Source organism: Trichechus manatus, unplaced genomic scaffold (assembly GCF_000243295.1).
Source record: "Trichechus manatus latirostris isolate Lorelei unplaced genomic scaffold, TriManLat1.0 scaffold00054, whole genome shotgun sequence".
Lineage (NCBI taxonomy): Eukaryota > Metazoa > Chordata > Mammalia > Sirenia > Trichechidae > Trichechus > Trichechus manatus.
In genome coordinates, this window is record NW_004443990.1 from 15,555,978 (window position 1) to 15,579,523 (window position 23,546).

The 23,546-nt window shown below is 34.4% G+C and overlaps 1 protein-coding gene and 1 non-coding gene across 2 annotated transcripts; one reads left to right on the forward strand and one right to left on the reverse strand.

Moving 5' to 3' along the window:
* Positions 1-600: 600 nt before the first annotated feature.
* Positions 601-22,338, reverse strand: FBXO47 (F-box protein 47). Its single transcript, XM_004378016.2, has 10 exons — positions 22,112-22,338; positions 21,536-21,706; positions 17,290-17,366; positions 15,546-15,623; positions 13,419-13,527; positions 9,027-9,203; positions 8,061-8,207; positions 7,046-7,188; positions 4,822-4,993; positions 601-4,152 (listed from the first exon to the last, which is right to left on the reverse strand). The coding sequence occupies exons 1-10, from the start codon at positions 22,290-22,292 to the stop codon at positions 4,043-4,045; spliced, it is 1,365 nt and encodes a 454-aa protein (XP_004378073.1). The 5' UTR covers positions 22,293-22,338; the 3' UTR covers positions 601-4,042.
* Positions 21,244-21,315, forward strand: TRNAC-GCA (transfer RNA cysteine (anticodon GCA)). The gene has a single exon. It is a non-coding gene; the product is annotated as a tRNA-Cys (tRNA).
* Positions 22,339-23,546: the final 1,208 nt, after the last annotated feature.

Below are 23,546 nucleotides of genomic sequence, written 5' to 3' on the forward strand. Positions count from 1 at the left end.
ATATAGATTAGTGTTCTACTTATAGATTACTGTTCAGTTTGAGTTATTGCTAGATCAAATTATTTACTTTTTTACACTATTATTAAGCATATTCATAAATATATGGTTAATTGTGACATTATTTTACATTAAAACTTTTCATTTTTTTATCATGGCAGAGCTATAATTACAGTTTATATAAAGATAAATCCCCCCATAAATAAATACTCTAAAGGAATTATACACTCAATGACTTTCATAATAACAAACTCTGAACAAGCTGGAAATGTTTCTAATTTTAATTTTATTAATATGAATAAATAAATAAAATTAACAAGTATAAATATTTAGGCATCAAAGACATTTTACTATAAACATAAAACTTTTTAAACAACAATGCATATTTTTCAGTTTTACGCACCTTTAAGAAAGTAGTGATCTCAGAATGTCTGTGATTTTTTTTTTTTTTCAGTTCAAGAGCTTTTTAAGGGCTAAACAGTTTGTTTAAAAAATCTCCAGTTGTTTGAGGCATTTTCTGTAGGTATATTTGCTTTCTTCATGAAAAAAAAAGTGTGCCTAGTCCTTCAGCATATATATATATATATATATATATATATATACTTGAGCTGGTGACCTGGAGAAGACTGTCCATATAGCTGTCATCTTTCAGGTCATCTTTCCTATCTTAGTGATGTCTCAGTAAACCAAGGCGCATACGTCCATACCTTGATGTTTTACAGGTTTCATAGCTACTTGCCAGTGAAATTGTTAAAGAAGTCACATTGCTAGTAAGGTGTCCAATAACCAAAGTGGCTTTTGTAGCAGATTTGTTTTTACCCTTCACAATGAACATAAAAATCTGTAATCATATAATTGAGTACTATTCACATAACGAGGCTGACTCTTGAATAATAATCAGATGAAGAGATTAACGTTTGTTTTTTATTGACATAAAACAATTCCTCCTGTTGCACTTTCTGCTGGGCACCTCATAATTGCTCTAGTCTCCAAAGGTGAGCAATTATCCTCACAATACAATTTTTGTTATTAACAGAAGAACCAGAAGCATGAACTAAGTTATCATAAGATAGGAAAAGCGTGAAATAAGATGCCTATTTTTCAGGCTATTGACAGCATCCTGGTTAAACAACAGCTTGAACTGATTAATTCCCAATCATAATAAGTTACTGCCTGTGTTGTGACTACAATAAAAACGGGACAGACGGGCATGAGAAGGAATCATTCAAAGTGTTAACGGTAGATGTTCTATGGTTTCATAAGGTACAGAGTATTTATCACAAGATATAAACTTTAGTTTCTAAGAAAAGTAGCATCATTAGTCCGTTATTAGTAATATTAAGGTGTGGTGTGTGTGTAGAAAGAAACAATAATAATGATAAATATAACGATGTGCTGTTGAGCCTACTTTCGAGTAGAAGTAAAAATCATCCTACAAACTGAAGTCAAAGAAGACTGAGGAACTTTAAAAAAAAAAAACAAGCTAAATTATCTGCCCTGTTAGTAGTTTACATCTTTCTGTTATTATGACTGTTCCAGAATTAGAAATTGACAACATCCTGGTGTCTTTAGGCTATTCATTTTGTAAATGCTCATTTTTTGTGGCAATATGACTGTCTATACCATCACTTAAACATCAATACTAATGGTAATAATAATAATAATACATGCTTTCATAAATTATTGTAACCTCCCACTTTGAAATTTGACATCACAGCTTATTTCTGACAACAAATGTACTCAGCAAAAAACTGAACTGCTGAATTGAGGAAACTGCAAATTTGACTTCACATGTTTTTATTAATAACAGAATGAAGAACTTGTCGGTTTACTTTTTATTGGTAGCAAAATTATATCATTTATCTACTGCACTCAAAGAATGAATCAACTTTTTTATGTTTTAAATTTCTGAGGGGGGTGAGATAATAATCTCACTATTATTAAGAATAATGAAATAATGTGAGTTTAAAAAAATTTACAATAGCTATCATGTCAGTTTAAGTGTGTAATGAGATTCAAAATCCAGACTAAAAATGTTTAAAATTAAAGCATGCTGCTTTTGTACATTTGCTGAAAATAACTGCTGTGAAGACTTGAATAATTTTAAATGATAATTCAAGGAAGCCTCACGATGCCAAATTTCTTTCTCTAAGAGAATGAAACTTGACATCTCTTCAGTAAAATATTAAAAAATTCCCTATTTATACTAAAATGTTTACTTTTTTCTTTTTTCCCCCAAGTAATCTAATAAGTATATTCTCAACTTGTTTTGATAAATAAATCTATTAAGCTTTCCAAAGCATGTATGAGAAAAAAGAGAGAGAGAAGAAGAGAGAGAGAGACAAAGGAGGAGGAAGAGGAGGGGAAGGAGAGGAAGAATGGGAAACAGAATGAAGGAAGAGGAGAGAGAAAAAAATTTAATTAAGGTGTTACTTTGTGCCCTGGCATCTGCCAACTTTTAATCTTTATAATTTAGTTGTGGGTGAATTCTTAAATTGACAAGAAAATAAAACCAAGATAAAAGCAAGAACTTCGCTTATGCATAAAAATGCAAATGCTAAACTATGGGGAAAAAATTCCTGCTACCAATAGAATTATAGTTGGACAATCTTTTCTCTCTCTCTCTCTCTTTGAAATGCTCGAAGACATTTTCAGACAAACTACTCATCAATGAAAGACAGTTAATTTCTGACCCTCCAAAAGTGAAAGTAAGTGCTTTTACTGAAGTGTAGTAAAGTCTTGTTACCACAAATTATATTTTCTCCACAATTTTCACTCTTCCTCAGTTCAATTAAATCTCTCACTTTCTTAACATACTGAACCCCTCTTGCCAAATGCTTGAGAATTTCCCATAATTTACACCCACTTCTGTTGGTAATTTCCCTATCTTTGAATGTTTTTTCCTTTCATCAGCTCCAGAGATGAGTTAAAGCAAAAGCTTGGGAAAAGGAAAGTCAGTTTCTGAAAAGCCCAGTGGGAAGGGGTGTGTCTTCAACAGAAATAAAACAATCAAACACAAGGAGAGAAAAATAGGAGATCCAGGAGGGCTCCAGAATTATTCCAGCTCCTTAGGCAGTGTTATGTTTTACTTTAATAGTAAAAATAGTGGTGGCAGACGCTAGCCAGGTTGAAATAATCCTGGAGCTTCTTGGACTCCGTTTAATTTAGTGAAGAGAGGTCCCTCTCTCTCCTGTGCTGCTCTAACCATTCATGCTTCCAGTTCCTTCAACAAGTCCCACCTTCTGAGACAGAAAACATTTAGGAAGAGGAGCAAATTACTTGTGAAGATTGTTCTGCCAGCAGAATAGCTTTCTTTCATTTTATATTTTCCCTTATTTGCAACATTTTACTCTAATCCTCAGGAAAGTATAAAAGATTATTATATTGAGACAATATATACCTTCTTCTATTTATAAACCTTTTGTATGATTCATCTTAAAGGATACACACACACACACACCATATATATATGTACACACACATACTTCCTTTGGTTTTTGAGCTATTCATGCAAACATGAACAAAATATAATGTTCTTTGTAATCACATGCCAAGAAGGTGGCAAAGAATGTGATTTATAGTCTACACATTCCAAAACGCCATATTGCAAATCTTCACAAAACACTCTAGGCTATGTCTACACAATCTCAGCAAAGTGAACAGATACATACTATTTAGTGAATTTGGGTCTGCTCTAACTATAAAACAGAATTTTCTCTTGCTTCAACAATCCACACATACAGGTTGGGCTGGTCCCAGATTCTTGGACAGCTAACGATCCAGTTCAGTTTGCTGTTAGGTTTACCAAAATCTGAAGAAAAAGCTTGTTTTCCAGAGAACCTCAATACATTCTTGAATTGGCCTGTTATTTTTACATTAATAATAGTGTAAGCAGTTGCTTCTAAAATTCTATTCGCCTTGTGAATTAATAGGTTATTTAGATGGTAGAAGTCCCGTAGATGCTATCCTTTGGGTGCGAAAAAGTAGTACTCTTCTAATTGTTAGTTCAGTGAGGTATTCTCTAAAGACAAGGCTTTCTGAGTATTTAGGTAGACAGAGTGTTCATGGTCAAATATAGGACCTCTTTATGGAAGTTAGCCTGTGCATGCACAAGATGGAACAAATTCAAAAAGCTTCTGTCATCTTCATCACGATCTATATGACATACACAGAAATAGACAGCAGGGAAAAGAAAATGACAGTTAAATTTTTACATATATGATTTATTTGAAACATAAGATGTTCCAATTTTCCCTAGTAATACTTTAATAGAAGACTAATTAGTGACCTTTACTAAGTCAGATGTTAACCACTGAAATCACGGAATTATGTAAGAATACTGGATTAGAAAACAGAAGAACAGGCTCCTGGTTCATGTTTTATTGCTTCTAACTTTAAGACCCTGGGCAAATCAGGTAATCTTTCCAAGTCTTAGTTTTCTCATCTGTTAAATAGGGATCATTATCATGTTGGCTACTTAATAAAACTGTAAAATAATATATATAAAAGTATGCTGACAGCAGTACAAACCGAAGGCATTGTTATGACAGTTATGAGAGTTATCAGTGAGCAGTTAAATTTTTCCCTGTACAAAACTGAAGTTGATTCCTTTCAAAGAAGACTCATAATCTTTACATTTTCTGTTAAAATCAATACAAGATTTTGAAAATGACAAAAACCAGGAACAAAGTGTATCTCATGGAAAAACAAAAAAGGTATGTCTGTTTCTTCTGTTGTTAGTTCAGAAATAAAAGTCTAGACAGAATTAGCTGTCTTAAGTGGAAACCAGCATGCATTTTACCTCACACCTGTGCCATCGTCTACAGGAGTACTCACCAGACATAACTAACTGCATCATTTCCATTATAATACATGCAAATGCATTTGCCACACTCTGCAGGAAGTTATTTCTTTCCATTGGCGTGCTAAAGACTTTACAGACTTTTTGCATCATTTTAACTACCCAGTCCATGCAGTATAGTTCTTTTTCACACACCTGATTCAGACATAAAAAGCATTATTGTAAACCTCCATGTAAGAAGCTCTAGAATTTAAAAATGGTATTGACAATGATGGTTTACGATTTCACATAATTTATTAAACTATGATACCATACTGAGTCTATAAATGGGAAATCTCTTACATCCAATACTTCTTTGCTTTCAAATGGTGCAATTTTAGTGGGAAAATGTGTTCAGTAAGTAAAAGTCTGGCTCAAGATGATCATATATAATTATTTCTTAATGTAAGCAATAATATTTAAAACAATTATTGAATATATGAAAAAGAAGATTCCTGGTCATTCACTCATTCAGTAAGTATTCATTGAGCATCTGCTAAAAGCTGGAGCTACAATGATGAGCCATAAAGACATGGCCTCTATTCTCAATGAGTCCAGTGAGAGTGACAGATAAACGGGTAATTTCAATAGGCAGGAGAACTACATGTATTACCAACTTTCTATCATCAGAGTTTTAAGGGATATTTATCTCTCTATTATTAAAAAGGTAAACATTTAAAGTAAAGATTACATGTTCATGGCTAAAATTGACTGAAAGGTGAAAGATTTATTTACTAACATTCTACATGACCAATTTAACTCACATAGTCAAATATATAAGGTATAGCAAGAAAAGAAACTGCAGAGTAGTATAACTAAATATCAATCTGACAAGAAAGATTTATTGATTATCTATTCTGTGTAAAGCACTGTACCAGGCACTATGAAAGAAACAAATGACAGCTCTGGATTTCAAAGAACTTGCGATCTATTTTGAGAGATGACTTTACCCCACACATACTTAAGAACACTATCAGTAAACAAAGTTAAAGAGAAGACAAATCTGAGGCTATTTAGAGAAAATTAATGATCAGAGTTGAGATGTTAATCAGAGATGGGTATCTAGAGAAGGCTTTTCCACTCCTAGTCACTTCTTCTCCATTCCGTTTGCTATACTGCTGCCAAAGTGACCTTCCAAAAACACAAAACTGGTCATGTTTTCCCCCTTTTTAAACTTTCCAATAGCTCCCTATTAGAGGACAGGTTCAAGCTCCACAGAACGGCCTACAAGGCCCGCCCTTAGCTAGCCACTCCCTCACTGTCTGGCCTCACCTCCTGCTGCTCCTCTTCTGCACATTTTACCCTTCAGAAATAATACTGAATTGCTTACAGTCCCCTGAATATATCTACTGTGTTTCACTTCTCTGGGTCTTTGCACATACTGTTCCTGCTGTCTTGAATAATTTGCCATCTGCCTGGTGATAACCTCCTGTTCATTTCTAAAAACCTGTATCTACTGGGATTTGGGAAACCCTCTCTGTGCTCTTCACCCTAGATAGTCCCTCCTCTCTGCTACCTCTGTTTGTACCTTTTTTTAAACATATATTTTTGCACTTATCTCACTGAATTTCAGTTTACTTATATATACCTTGGTATTTCTTAAAAAACTGCAAGCAGCTTATGGTCAGAGACTGTGTTCTATTAATTTCCATAGTCCTAGAATCCCACACAGTTTACACCTATAATAAGCACTTAATATATTTGTGTTAAATGAATGAGTATGAAGTATATTTTTAACTTTTTATTTTGAAAAATATTTTAATTATACAAAAGTACAGGACAGTATAATGAATCCCTAGTACCCACCCTCCCAGCTTCAACAATGACCAATCTTGAGAACTGCACGTATTACCAACTTTCTATCTTTCCTCCCCATTCACTTTCACATCCCCCTGACATTGATTGTTTTAAAGCTAATCAAATGGGATGCTTTCTTAAAATAAAATTTTTAAAAAGAATGTAACTTCGCAGAGCTGTCTAATGACAATCTAGACATGAAGCAGGGAGAGAATAATATAACGAATGCTTCCAAATAGGATAGCTTATTAGACATATTTTAACATTTTGAAGAAGGAATATTAAAAAATTTATACTTAAATACTTCTTCTTTCAAAATGTTTTGTGCATATTTCAGTTCCTTTATGGAACTTTCCCAGTAGTTGATGGTTATGTTAGACAACATACTAGAAAAGCTTTGTTTTTACTTACCAAAGCCAAGAAGACTATCAGCCTTGCCAGTTCAGTGGCCCGTCCATTCACAGCTTTGCTAGCCATGAAAGTGAAACATATGTTGTTCCCACTTAAGATTAGGAGGCGTGCATTATTCTCTAGCAGCCACTCACGGGGAACCACTTTTATTAGAGGAAGAACAGTTATTCAATGAGAAATCACACAATAGCTATAGTAACCATCATTAAATATTATGTCACTTTATTGGAAATAGAATTAGTGCCACAGGAAAAGCTCAGAAAAAATGCTTCAGTTTTTCAATTACAGCATTCAACTGGAGATAGAGAGTATTGCCATGTCATGGTGGCTCTTACAAATGTACTAGAAATATAGTCAAGACAATGCTCCTACCCATAGATTAGAAGGCCAGATGGTCTAATGCTGTGTAAGGAAAGAAACCTTATAAACTTTAGAATCTAAAGGATTATTCGGGAATGGGAAACATTGTTTCAGCTCTCCTATGCCAACAGGAGAGGGCTTTCTTTCTTACCTTACTGTGGAGGGTGTTTCTGAGAACGTGCAAAATGGGAAAAATTAAGCTAATTAAAGTATGAAGCTTTCAAATAGTAATAATACAGATAGATATAAAATTTGGTAATGGAAAGAAAGTAAGTTGATTATAAGGTCCCTGGGTGGTACAAATGGTTAAGTGCTCTATGGTTCAAACCCACCCAGAGGCACCTCTGATGACAGGCCTGGTGATCTGCTCCTGAAAGGTCATAGCCTTGAAAACCCTGTGGAGCAGTTCTACTCTGCACACATGTGGTCACGTGGGGTCATCATGAGCCAGAATTGACTGGCTGGCAATTAACAACATATGTTGATTATATGCATTCTCTTCAAACATAAAGCCAAACTTTTCAAATACTTTAGAGCATTTAGTGATTTCCAATAGGCAATTCATTTGTTACCTGTAGAATTATCATTACAATTTTATAATCGTATTCTACTAAAAATTTTCTATCATTCTATGTTGGTAAAGATATATTTTTACCTGATAGTTCATCTACAAGACTGATGACATCATCTGCTGTCCACTCTTTAGTGTCTGCGTCATATAGTAACTTAATGGCATCAGCCAAACCTTTCAGACTGGATTCATCTGTAGGTCCTTCTACCATTTTCTGCCAAACCACCTGTCCTGAATGATAATTGAAATAAAAACTAGGCTATGACAGAATAGTTGGCTTTGTGATAAAAACTTCATGGATTATTTAAAAAAGGGAATTGGATTAGAAAATGCAATCCCATTACTTGTACTACTATTTTCATAATGGAAGTCAATTCTGATTATAATAAATTTTAATGCCTCTTACTAATGTGACAAAGCACAGCAACAAAAGCTAAATGAAGAAAATAAAAGGTAGTTTCACCAAGCAGAAGAGTGCTTCTAGTTCAAAGATAACACTATCCGCATACCAGATATTGGAATAAACAACTGATGTAATCTTACTAAAATAGATGAAAACTTACTGATATTCTTCCTAAAAGACCAACATGATATATTTGAGAATCTCTCAAATATTTATATCAAAAAAAAGTAATTCAGTCAATTTTTTATTCTTCATCTATGACCAATTTTCTTTGTGGATTACACACAACAAAATTTTAATCCCAGGTTGGCTTCCTGCTGCAAGTCAGCGTATTTAAACTGGCTGCCTCCTAACATAAGTCAATGAGAACTAAAGATATTCACGCTAATTCTAACATTAATCTAAACCAAACTAAATTACAACGGCAGAGATGATGGGAATATATTTGGTAATGGCCTACAGCAGAAAAAGTTCTGCCTTGAAGCTTAGATACTGCACAAGTTAATGTAGTATACATCTATGAAATCATGAAACACAGTTTAGTCATTAGGAATGATGAAACTGAGCAGGTACAAAAAGATATGTTTTCTTAAGTGAAAATAATTAATCAGTTATATAACATACATCCCTGAAAAATGGGTGCTCACCATCCTGAGGAGATATTGGCCCGAAGATGATATATAGTAGTCTTGCCTGATTCACCATAGGCCATGGTTTTAATATACGAGTTAACCAAAAAGCAGAGTCACTTCGATGTGTCCAATGATCAAGTAGGACATTCCTACAGAATAGCCTGATCCTTAACTCCAGTTTCCGGGCACTTCCTATAAGGACAGAAGTGTAAATTCATCTTCCTAGAAGGACTGATAGGCATATTGGATAGTGATCAGAGTAAGTATTAACCACTGTGGTTTGTGATCTTAAACAGGAAGTAAACAAGAGATTATCTGTTGTTAAACTGCCCTAACTTCATGGTTTTAACTATCTACTTACTCTTTCCTGTTTTATGTATGATACTTTGAATAATAGCTCAATCAAAAGATACGCTTGTTTACCAGAATCTCATAAAAGATTTTGGATTTTAAAAGAAATAAATGCAGAGAAAGGTCAAACACATATATCATCAATGTGTTTTGTATTGAAAGAGTTACTTCATTTTCCTCCAGAAAAATTCTGGATTCTCAAGGTTCTATTTTCTCAGCATTTATTGAGCTTCCCTTATTGTCTTCATGCATCCACTCTTGCCCTCTCCTATCCATTTTATACTCAACAGCTGGAGTGGTCTTCTAAAATCTAAGTTTGGATCCATCTTGTTTTTCTGAATTAGAGTAAAATCTAAACCATGGTCGCAAGACCTTTGGTGATCTAATCTTTCATCACTTACCACTCCCTTACTCTGCCCTGGCCACCCTGGTCTTTTGACAGTACCTGAAGCCCTGGTGGCACAGTGGTTAAAGTGCTCAGCTGCTAACTGAAAGATCAGCAGTTCAAACCCACCAGCCCCTCTGCAGGAGAAAGATGTGGCAGTATGCTTCCGTAAAGATTACAGCTTTGGAAACCCTATGGGGCAGTTCTATTCTATCATATAGGGTCTCCATGAGTCGGAATCCACTTGACGGCAACGGGTTTAGCTTTTTTTTTTGGCAGAGCGTATTAAACTCTCTTATGCCTCAGAGTCTTGTACTTCATGTACCTATGCCTAGAACCTTGTACAGTACTTGAGCCTTTATGATGGCTGGCTCCTTCCCAATCTTCAGGGATCAGCTTAAATATTACCTCCTCACAAAGATCTTACCTGACAACCCTAGTTAAAGTTAGCCCTTCTTCGCTCTGGTTTTTATGTAAAGAGCACCCTGTTTACTTCTTTCACAGTACTTCCCACAACCTATAATTATTTTATTTATTGTGTTTTTCCCAATTAAAATGCAAGCTCCATGAAGAAAGGGTCTAGGTCTGTCTCGTTTATAGAGCTTGACAGGTGGTAGATCTCAGGAAATCTCTGTTGAATGAATAGATATGCCAGGCACTATTTAGGAGAATGCAGATTACTAAACTTCTATTTTCTTTTCAATGAATCAAGTTGTGAAGAAGTGTAAATTAAAGTCCTTTTCTTCAAAGAGTGTAGAGTTTTGTTAGGTAGATAAAACAAGTATCAATGAAAAGTCTACTAAAGATCAAAGGCCGTATATAAGTACTCCCTGGTGTGTTAAGGCAAGAGACACAGAAGTTTAGAAGAGAGATTGCTCCAGTCCTAGGGAAATCAGATAAGCCTCTGCAGAGGTGACCAGGTAAATTGGGTACTGAAGGATGAGAAGGGATGGTATTTCAGGAAACAGAGACAGAATGAAAAAAGGTACTAAGGTAAAAATGTGTAAGGTGTGTCTGAGACACAGAGTAAGAATAATATGACTATGTCATACTGATACAGACAGTAGTGGGTGATAAGCCTGAAAAAGCAGGTTGAGACTAGAATGTGAAGGTCAGTATAAATAGTTTGAATTTTATTTTGAAGGCAATAGGGAGCTATAAAAGTTTCTGATCAAGAGAGGGACATGATAAATTAATTTTGTCACAGTATCATTGGGGCTTCTAAATCTGCCTTTTTGATCCATAATTTGTTTTATAATGAAATATTTCAAGCTGACAGAAAAGCAGAGGTACTATAACAAATATTATATACCAATCACTGAGCTTTGTCAAAGCTTTATTTTTTGCTATATTTGCTTTGGATTTTTAAAAATAAATAAAACATTACAGATACAATTAAAGCTTCTTGTATATCACAACCCAATCCCATTATCCTCCTCCCCAGAGGTAATCACTAGCCTGAGCTTGGCTTTTATCACTCCCAACTGTGTTTTTATATATATATTTTTACATATGTATGTAACCATAAAGAATATATAGTATTGTTTTGTTTGTTTTTAATATGTATACAAATGGTATACTCAAAGTATCTTTCAACAATCTTTTTTCCTCAACATTATGTTTTGAGATTTATCCATATTAATACACATGGCTCTAGTTCATTCATTTTGACTACTGATGGTTTTAACTGTATAACTATACCACAATTAATTTATCTAGACTCCTGATAATGGGCACTTAGATTGTTTGCAGCTTTTCATGGTTACAAACAAAGCTGCAATGATCATTCCTGTACATGTTTCCTTGTGTGCAGTGTGGGTGTTTCTCAGAGTGAAAGTACTAGATTCTGGGTTCCATAATTTTAAGAATATGAAATATTTTAGGTATACAGAAAGGTTTAAAGAATACTATAATAGACCAATGGAACAGAACTGAGAACCCAGAAGTAAATCCATCCACCTATGGACAGCTGATCTTTGACAAAGGATTGAAGTCCATTAAATGGGGAAGAGAAAGTCTCTTTAACAAATGCTGCTGGCAAAACTGGATATCCATTTGCAGAAAAATGAAACAAGATCCATACCTCACACCATACACAAAAACTGACTCAAAGTGGATCAAAGACCTAAATGTAAAACCTCAAACTATAAAGATCATGGAAAAAAAAATAGAGACAATGTTAGGGGTCCTAATATATGGGATAAATAGAATACCAAACATAACTAACAATGCATAAACAGCAGAAGATAAACTAGATAACTGGGATCTCCTAAAAATTAAACACTTATGCTCATCAAAAGAATTCGTCAAAAAAGTAAAAAGAGAACCTACAGAGTGGGAAAAAATTTTTGTCTGTGACATATCCGACAAGGGTCTAATCTCTAAAATTTATAAAAAACTTTAATATTTAAACAATAAAAAGACAAACAATCCAATTAAAAAATGGGCTGAACAGGCACTTCAAAGAAGACATTCAGGCAGCTAACAAACACATGAAAAGATGTTCGCAATCATGAGCCACTGGAGAGATGCAGATCAAAACTACAATGAGATCCCATCTCACCCTGGCAATAATGGCACTGATTTAATAACAAACAAACAAAACAGAAAACAACAAATGCTGGTGAGGTAGTGGAGATATTGGAACCCTTATACACTGCTGGTAGGAATGTAAAAATGGTACAACCACTATGGAAAATGATTTGGTGCTTCCTTAAAAAGCTAGTAATAGAAATACTGCATGATCCAGCAATCCCACTCCTAGGTATATATCCTAGAGAAATAAGAGCTGTAACACAAATAGACATATGCACACCCATGTTCACTGCAGCATTATTCACAATAGCAAAAAGATGGAAACAACCTAAATGCCCATGAATGGATGAATGGAAAAACAAACTGTGGTACATACACACAATGGAATACTGCAACAATAAAGAAAAATGATGAATCTACGAAACATCTCACAACATGGATGAATCTGGAGGACTTCATGCTGAGTGAAATCAGTCAATCACAAAAGGACAAATATTGTATGAGATGACAATTATAAAAAGTCAAGAAAAGGTTTATACACAGAAAGAAATATTCTCTGATGGTTACCAGGAAGGGGAGGAGGAGGTAGGGAAAATCACTAACTAGCTAGTAGACCATGTTAACTTTGGTGAAGGGAAAGGCAATACACAATATGGGGGAAGTCAGCACAGCATGAGCAAGGCAAGGGAAGACACTGAGAGAGGTAGGACAAACGGAAATGGGGAACTCAGGGTGGTAATGGGGAGAGTGCTGACACATTGTGGGGATTGCAACCAATGTCATGGAACAATCTGTGTATAAATTATGGAATGGGAAACTAATTTGCTCTGTAAACCTTCACCTAAAGCACAATTAAAAAAGAGTACTATAATGAACACCTTTGTACCCACCACCCAGTTTAAGGTATAAAATAGTATCAGCACAGCTGAAGGCCTCTGAGCATTTTTCTTTCCTCAATCACACGTCCCTTTTTGCACCCCTATCCAATTCAGTGTTTATAATTCCCTTATATTTCTTTGTCCTTTTACTAAATATGTATGCCATCATTTATTTTTAAATATACTTTTGAACTCTGTATTCTTTTTTTTTCTATTTTAATCTCTGCATAATACCCTCTGTGAATTGTAGTTCTTTACCTGGTTTACTGCAGACAACAGTCTGCATCTTGCGGGAGAGATTGGTCAGCTCACATAAGAAGTTATAAACACGATGGCACTCGAGTTCATCCCAACCTGCTGTTAAGGTCTGAGGATAGTAAAATAAAGGAAACATTGCAGATGTTCAGACCATCAAACTGAAATACAAGTCACTACTGCTTTATGAGCATAACTTGTAGTAACTGATCAAGGTGATATGCAATTTTCATCCACTATGGAACTGTCTGGAAACCCTGGTGGCGTAGTGGTTAAGAGCTATGGCTGCTTCAAATCCACCAGACACTCTTTGGAAACTCTATGGGGCAGTTCTACTCTGTCCTACAGGGTCACTATGAGTCGGAATTGACTTGACAGCAATGGATTTTTTATGGAACTGTTCAAATTAATAAGAAATTTTACATAAATAAGACCCAGAAATTCTCCAAAATCCACTTTACTTTTAGTTGGGAAGGGAGTATCTTTTCAGAGAACTTCTAAATACTAGTCAATCCTGAACTCTGACAGTTCATAGAAAATAACAAAGTAAGGCCAAAGCCCTAGAAGACAGCTTTTAGCATCTGACTCACAACCATAATGTATTTTAGTTTTAGAGTAAAGCATCAGTGATTATAGTAGAACCTCTTTAACCCCCTCTGGCTATGATTTATGATATTGCTTACAAATGATGATGATGTCATTTTAATGTGGCATTTATTGGCACTTATTTATGATATTTGGATGTGAACAAGCAAATGCATTTTTATTAGATCAAAATTTAATAATTATCTTTGAGCAAACTAGAATAGACAGTCAAAACATATATAAAAAGGAGATTCAAATGGTAAGCCATACAATTAGATTTTGAAAGGGTTATTGATCACATAAATTCTTCTTAAAATAGTTGAATTGGATTCCATCAGTTTAAAAATTAGTAGTATTCTCTCTGTAAGGATCCACAAGAAACTGTTAACAGTGGTAACTTCTGGTGAAGGGAACTCAGTGGACAAGGGACAGGCCTGGGAGGGAGGTTAACTTTTTACTTTATACCATTTTATACTTTTATATGAATACCATTTTGAATTTTACATGAACACATGTGCATGTATTACCTGTTCCAAAGAAATAAAAAACAAAACTAAGACCTGACTTGGAAAAGAAAGCTAGTAGGAGGGCCTAGGTTCCGGGAATCTGGGTCTCCAGGAGATGGTGGCTGACAGGCTGAGACACAGAGCTAAATTTTCCCATGTACCAATGCTTGCTGAGAGGAGAGATACAAAGACACCCTGGTGCTAAACAGACCACAAAAAAAGAAGGCGGCAGGCCATTGGAGGGCTGAAAACTATAACCCCACAGAACCCCTATGATGTGAAAATTCAGGGGGAAACACCCACCTCCCCCATAAAGTACAACTTTCTTCTTATTTAGAAGCAACTTTAAAAAAATAAATCCTTAAGTATAATCCCTACACTTATATAGTTTTTACTTTGAGAAGCAGCATGGTAATGGTTAAAAGTGTTGACTCTGCAGTTACACTTGCTGGCTGTTTAACCTTCGGCAAATTACTTCACCTCCCTGTGCCTCAGTTTCCTCATCTGCAAAATGAGGATAATAACTACGTACCTCATAAGGTTGTTATAAGTGTTAAATTAATTAATACATGTAAACAGCTTAGAATAGTGTCTAAAACATAGTAAGGCTCCATAAATGCTAGTTATTATTATTACCTTCTTTGCTTACAATAAAAGATTAGTCAGAAATGTTCTTGAAATTAATAGTTGATTTCTAAAATCACACCTTAAAGAACTAGCCCAAGTCTTTAAACTCATTTCATAAATTTTTTAAAAACTCACAATATTTCTTGTTTTTATAAGGCTTTTGGAAATCTAGGGAGGACACTGGTGTAGAATAAATAAACGTTACACATTTCTCACCAGTGCAAAACCCAAGAAGAAAAACTGAAGTAGAAAACATACTGTTACATTAATACATTCTCAAATCTTTAAAATTTTGTTTTGCTCTCTTTAAGACTATTATGACTTCTATTAATCTAAGGAAAGACAGATTTACATGCTCTACTTATCAACAGTTCAAAAAGTATTCCTCTTCTTCTGGCATTAAAAGAAGTACCTGTAAAAACATGCCATAACATGGTAATCCTAGACACTGTATAGGAGCTGCACAGCCACTGAATTTAAAACATGAAACCTGTAAAAAGAACAACTGTTAATTCTTCCTTTTCAGTAGAACTGTACAGTGATTTGACATTCAAATTTAATGGAAATGAGCAAGATTTTTTGTCAGTATATGTTCTCCTTATGTTATATAGATTGGGATAACAAAAGAAGTATAAAGCAAAACCCCTGCCCTCAAGGAGCTCACAATTTATTTAGGAAGATATACACAAGTGCAATTATTATAATAATTCAGCTAGAATCTGTATAAATGCTAAAATGACTGAACACTCTACTTTGGACACTGATGAAAACAGGGAAAAGGTAAATTTGGAAATGATCAAGAAAGGATATGAGACAAGCAATGTCTTAAAGTATTGGTAGGATTCGGATCAAATAAATAGAAACGATTGTTGAAGGAAATAAGAATAAATTTGTATGGAGGTAGGAATAAACAAGGTTTATTCAGGGACGAATGGTATGAGCAGCTCAATTAGGTTCAAAGTAGTAGGTAGTAAGGTTGTATTATCAGGGAGAACCCTAAATGCTGCTATAGAGCTTTGATCTTATCTTGCTGAAACTAAGCAGTCACTGAAAGATTTTTAAGCAAGAAACTTAACTTGATGAAAGTGATGATTTCAGAAGAATAACCTTGATTTAGAGTACAGAATGAGTTGGGGAGGGAAGAAATAGATGGTAGAAGAATCAGCTGGGAAGCTGTTGCAATAATATAGAATTGAACTCAGTGCAAATACTGACATGAAAAAAGCTGGTGCATCAGAAACAGTATGCATACTATTGAGTGCAGAACTGAATCATCAGAGTTGGATGTCTGGGTTTGTACGGTAAAACTTATATAGAGACTATGGCCAAACAACGAACACGATGCATGTTTCCAAGTCTATTATCATAAAAGGTTTGTCATTTTATATATTAAAAAATACTTTCTTATGTTTTTGCACATTAAGTAATAAGGCCGTAACATTCAGAAGTTAACACATTTTAATAAAATACCTAAACACCACTTTAAAACTTTCACAGGATTCCTATGTGGGGTAAAAATACGTTTATATTCTGAGAAACTTAGCAAATCTGAATGATATACTTAGTTATATAAAATTTGTTTTATAATAAGTAAGACCACTATACGGTATTTCAGGAGCCCTGGTGGCACAGTGGTTAACTGCTTGGTTGCTAACTGAAAGTTTGGTGATTCGAATCCACCAGCCGCTCTTCGGGAGGAAAGACCTGGAGATCTGCTCATGTAAAGATTACAGCGTAGGAAACCCTATGGGGCAGTTCTATTCTGTCCTATAGGATCACTATAGGTTGGAATCGACTCGACGGCAAATAGCATACTGTATTTTGGTGTTCTATAGTGGTTAAGAGCTACAGCTGCTAACCAAAAGGTTGGCAGTTCAAATCCACCAGGCACTCCTTGGAAACTGTATGGGGCAGTTCTATTCTGTCCTATACGGTTGCTATGAGTCAGAATCGACTCCACGGCAACGGGTTTGGTTTTTGGTTTTTTTATAATCTCTAAGTACTTGGTAAAGTATTAGATTATCATCAGTTAATTATTTCGTACTAATTCTTAAAATTCTACTAATTAAAGATAGATTTAAAAGTAGTCTACTATCTTCATAAAACATCTTTATTGGAAATCAAGTTTGTAATTTTATTCAGAAGTATGATCTTACTTCCGCAAGTATCTTGTGAATGTACTTTAGCCTTTCCTTTGTCGGTAGCAGCAACGTGCATCTTTTAAATAGTAGACCTGAGAAAGTAAAGAGACACACATGAAAAAATAACAATGCAATTAATTTAAGAATATAAATAAAGCACAGCAAAACCTTTCCTGAAAGTCAGGTATGGTATATCACAGTGGACTCTAGCTGATACATAATATATTTTTAAATTGTGGTAGAATACATGTAACATTTGCCATTTTAACATGTACAATTCGGTGACTTTAATTACGTTCTCCATGTTGTGCAGCCATCACCATTATCCATTTCCAATTTTTTTCATCATCTTTAACAGAAACTCAGTACCCCCTAATCAGTAACTCCCCATCTCCCCCCGGCCCCGCCCCTGGTAACCACTAAGCTGCATCTGTGCATTTGCCTATTCTAGATACTTTATATAAGGGGGATCATAGAATATTTGTCTTTTTGTGTCAGTATAAAGTTTTCAAGGCTCATCCATGTCATAGCATGTATCAGAACTTCATTTCTCTTTATGGCTGAATAATAGCTGATATGGTTTTTCTAAGGGAAAGTTTGGGAGGAAGGGTGCAAAGTCCTTACAATACATGAGCTTTACCAAGTGACTGTGATGTGCATCCAAGAGGCATTGGCAAAAACCTTGCAAAAAAATGTGAAATTGCTACTATGGGACAGATGTGAAAAACTATTTAGATTTAAAAAGATATAATAGTAAAACATGATTGATAATAAAATAATACAATAATAAAACAAACTTGATTTTGTCTTTATTCCATAGAAAACAGATTTTAGTATCTATTGAAATTAACCTCATGTCCATAAAGGAAAATGTTTTAAGAGTTGCTAATATAAAACACAGCAAGAATGAGAAAAGAGATGTTGTATTTCTTTTTCCAAATACAAAAATTTAAAGGCATAAATACTTAAAATTTCAGAAGTTTGAAGTCATTTGTATTCACAGAAAATATTCAGTTTAAATATCTCTCTCTTCCTTCAAAAATATCCTTTTAAGGGATTTTCATGTTAAGAATGTATAATTTAAAAAAAACTCTCAATCTGACAGTGAGATATTTAACTTGAACTACAGTGACAGGAAGTGTATGATTTGTTTCCTCTGACTTTAAGTGGTCTGTTTTCCTAAAATGGCAATACATTGCTAACATTCCTATAAGAGTAAATGTCCTCAAACTAAAAATAAGATATGTGGTAGGAAAATATATACCTGAATATTATGACTTCCTTCACTTTTCATCTTTTCTGCATCTTACATAATACAATATATTATTTTTATATAATTCTGTAGACTCTATGGGAATCTAACTTATTTTCAGACGTTGCTATGTTTGGGTAACACAAGACCAGAATTGAGTTTTAAACATAAATCCTCCTTATTTTTGTACATAAAAAGCCATTTTCAGTGTTTGGTTTTTAGGTTGTTGAGTTCTTTTTCTCTCATACTTTGGCATCCAGTCCCATGTCATCTCATAGTTGGGGGATTGTAAGCTATAATTGTATGTTGGTTGCCTTTTCTAATGTAAAACTCCTATTTTTAAGGGTTGCAACTTGCCATAAAAACCAACACTGGGTGCTTTTTTTTTTTTCTTAACACAGGTGCTGTCCTATACCCTTTAGAGACCAACTTCTTTAATTTCTTCTCCACAAAAATAGAGTCAGATATAATGTCCTCTCCACACTGGCCATCTGTCTGCTTTGTATGAAGAAGCAAATTAAAATTTATAATCTTCACAGTGGACAAGAATTAACTTAGGTGAAGGGAACGACAACACACACTACAGGGGAAGTCAGCACAATTGGACTAAACCAAAAGCTAAGAAGTTTCCTGAATACAACTAAACACTTTGAGGGACAGAGTAGCAGGAGCAGGGGCCTGGGGACCATGGTTTCAGGGGACATCTAGGTCAATTGGCAGAACAAAGTTTATTAAGAAAATGTTCTGCATCCCACTTTGGTGAGTTGCATCTGGGGTCTTAAAAGCTAGCAAGCAGCCATCTAAGATGCATCATTTGGTCCCAACCCACCTGGAACAAAGGAGAATGAACACCAAAGACACAAAGAAAGTATCAGCCCAAGAGACATAAAGGGCCACATAAACCAGAGACTTCACCAGCCTGAGACCAGAAGAACTAGATGGTGTCTGGCTACCACCAATGACTGCCCTGGCAGGGAACACAGCAGAGAGTCCCTGATGGAAGAGGAGAAAAGTGGGGTGCAGAACTCAAATTCTAGTAAAAAGACCAGACTTAATGGTTTGACTGAGACTGGGGGGACCCCAGAAGACACGGCCCCCGGACTCTCTGTTAGCCCAAAACTAAAACCATTCCTGAAGCCAACTCTTCGGACAAAGATTAGACTGGATTATAAGACATAAAATGATACTCGTGAAGAGTGTGCTTCTTAGCTCAAGTAGATACCTGAGACTAAATGGGCAGCTCCTGTCTGGAGGTGAGATAAGAAGGCAGAAAGGGACAGGAGCTGGTTGAATGGACACAGGAAATCCGGGGTAGAAAGGAGGAGTGTGCTGTCACAGTACAGGGAGAGCAACTAGGATCACATGACAATGTGTGCATACATTTTTGTATGAGAAACTAACTTGAATTGTAAACTTTCACTTAAAGCACAATTAAAAAAAACATTAAGAAAAAAATTATACTCTTCAGAGTGCAGGATTCTGAAAATGTTGTTTTATTGTCTGGAAACAAGAACAGATCAGACAGGAATGGCAATATGAGAAAATGGTAGGTATGTCAAACATTTACCTGAAGAATCAGTAATAAGCCAGACGTCCACATCAAAATTAAATGCAAGGTTGAAGTTATTGCATGAATAAAACCATTTAAAATCTAGCTATTAAGGTCAATATATTTGTAATTTTAACTGAATTATCCACATAACTGTCTTAATGCTTTATTTCGTTTAAGCAGTTAAGACTTGCTCACAGAGAAAAAAATCGCCAGTTTTTTCTTTCAGATCAAAATCAAAGGATAAGCTCTATTACCAAGATCCACTTCCCCTGAAACTAACAGTATTTGAAAAAAAGACATTTATAATGAGAAATAACAAAAAGTAACTGTCATATTCTATCATTTAGATTACTAAGCCTAATCATAAATATTGAAACCAACAATGCTGTTAATCAGATAACATACATTTCGTCTTATTAAACATACTTATCAAATATAGTTTGATGTATATACACATCTATATAGCCTAATTTTATTATCTTAAAGTTAAGCTTTCTTGGGAGACTAACAGGCAATACTCACTTAGCTTACTATTATGTCTTTAACTCAACGTCACCTTGATATTTGGTTTTATTGTCATGCCTTGGTTAACTATACGGTGGTTTTGTAATTAAATTGGTGTCATTAATTAAGTCAAAATTAAAATTGTATTTCTATACTCTTAGGGAGAATGAAATCAATGAATGGGGTGAAAGACATAACTGACTACAAACCAAGGTAAGAAAGATTATACAAAACTTTCTTTGGTAAAGTCAATTGAATTGTAGCATAATGTTTTTAGTAAATATGGAGAGTGCTTAAAAAGAAAAAAGGAAACCATAGTTTCTGATAAAAGAATAAATGATCTTCCACAATAATGTCTTTCAATTTCTTTTTTATTTTTAAGGACTAGATTATGATTGAAAAGGTATAGAAATAAACTCACTAGATCCACAGGGAGTGAAGCAAAGAAAATACATCAGTTTCTTAAGCTGGTAAGCCACCTAAGACAATAAGCATAGGTGACACCGCGTCCACACGAAATCACAAAGACTGACACTTTACATTAAAGTACATCCTTTCATCTTTACAGATAAATGCAAGGGACTGTTGTCAAGAAAGTTCTCATACTGGAAAGACTAAAAGCATCATAGAAATAGTCACTTATTAGGGACAATTTCACAGTGGGGGTATGGCTCAGTGGTAGAGCATTTGACTGCAGATCAAGAGGTCCCCGGTTCAAATCCGGGTGCCCCCTCTCTGTTCTTTAAACCTTATGTTTGGAAACCCTGGTGGTGTGGTGGCTAAGAGCTATGGCTGCTATCCAAAAAGGTCAGCAGTTCAAATCCACCAGGCGCTCCTTGGAAACTAGGGGGCAGTTCTACTCCATTTACCATTGGCATTACAGAATTGTGTGATAAAATCTCCTTAATTAAGCATAGTTCTTTACTTGTTGCAATTCTCATTATATAAATTACCTAGAGATCTGTAGTGGTCCAGTATAGCAGAGTCTTGTCTCCTTCCAGACAGCTCAAGCTTATGAAAGTCTTGCAGTAAAAGTCTTTTGTTTCCTGATGAGCTTGAGATATAATTAATAATGTGCTGGCTGACTGCTTTAGACACCATGCTTAACATGCTGATATCTTTTACTACCAAAGAGGGGGAAAAAAGAATGGCTTACATGCAAGAACATCACTATTAATACAATCTATTAACTTATAAGCTAACTCATTAATAATAGTAAAAATAATAAGTCCAGTGGGGAAAAAAGGGAAAAATCTTAAAATTATTTTAAATCCAGTTTCCAATTAATTAGAACTATGTTGAGCAAAATAATCAAGTTACCACGTCATTAATTAGAGGCCTGCTTTAAAGAGTTTGAGTATCATGCTTTCTCATTGTACCCTTAGCTAACAATGCTCAAACATTAGAAAATAAACTTAATGTGAACTCCACTAACATTTTGGCAGGGCCAAAGATGACAAACTAGTTTTTGAGAAAAATAAAAATATTAGTGTCTTCTGTAGCCTACTCATATAGTCCTCAAACCTCACCTGTCAAATATTTTAAGATTATCTGAAATATTTCCAATGGTAAGGCTTTAAAATTTCCAAGCGTTGATAAGGGCTGAGAATCAGAGTCAAAGGCTTTGGAAAGATAGCAGGATCGACGATTACTTCGTCTATATTTCTGGTTGGGGATCAAAGTGAAGTTGGTATTTATTCTAGATGTCATCTTTTTTCTTATCTCATAAATTTCTCCTGGTTAGAAAAAGCACAAAAGACAAAGAAGGAAGGATATTAAAATGATGAAGAGCTGTTGTTTTTTAACGAAGAAGTTGCAACTTGAATGGGCAATAGCTGTCTCTTCATATTTATAAAAGTTTTAATATGATGTCCAATACATGGAATTTTCCAACAGTAGATTCTACTTATTCATCTCAGCATCATTTGAAATATTTTAGAATTCTCTATTGCTTGGTCAAATACGATAGACAGAATAAGAGTTTTAGTTGAAAATGAGATATACACATGTGTATTTGGATGCGATATACTCTAAGAAAAATGCAAAATAGAAAAAAAGTAAAAGTTTTAACACAAAAATCAATATAATAATATAAAATACATTCAATATCTATCAATTAGTATGTTACTTTTGCAATCTTTATATTGTAAAAAAAATCAAAGTATTAATGTAGTTTTAAATTTTGTAGTAATTTCTGTCTGTTAAAACTGAGTAGACATATTCTTTTGTTAGAAACGATAAAAACAAAGATAAAAAAATAGAGACTTTAAGTTTAGAGCTATTTAAATTTACTAGCTCTAATAGCTTAAGTAGGTTGTATTGCTATTACCAATTATGGGCTCTATAATACACAAACAGGCAGTGAAATTAAAGTCGTATAAAATTAGTAAGACTAGGATAAGTAAATGAATAATAACAGCTCTTCCCTCAATTTCACTTTTTGTTATAATAATTACTGATAAATCTTACAATGGGCCTGTACAACTTGATTTCAAAGATGGACATTTCCTAAAAGAATTTATTAAACTAATTATTTATTTATACTAAACAACAATGGTCTTTTGTATGGCTATGTATATGTACATATGTATATGTATGCACATCTGTATGTATGTGTGTATATATATGGGTTTTATATCTATATGTATGTACGTATATATACGTATGTGTATATATATGTATGTATGTATGGCTCCTTGTTCCTGAAATAACAACTAAGACAGTTCATCAAAGAGTTAGAAATATATCTGGCCAAAAAGCATTTTTTTCCTTTGGGCACAAAACTGCTAAAATCACTTTGTTATTTATTCATCTTAAAAGGTTACATATCAACTTATACCGATTTAGCACTATTATATATTTGAAAACATGACACAGAAATTTAGTGCTTAGTGGAAAGCATCATCTGAAACTCCTTTAAACCAATACCAGGGTACTTTGCTTCAGCATTCAATGAGCATTTAA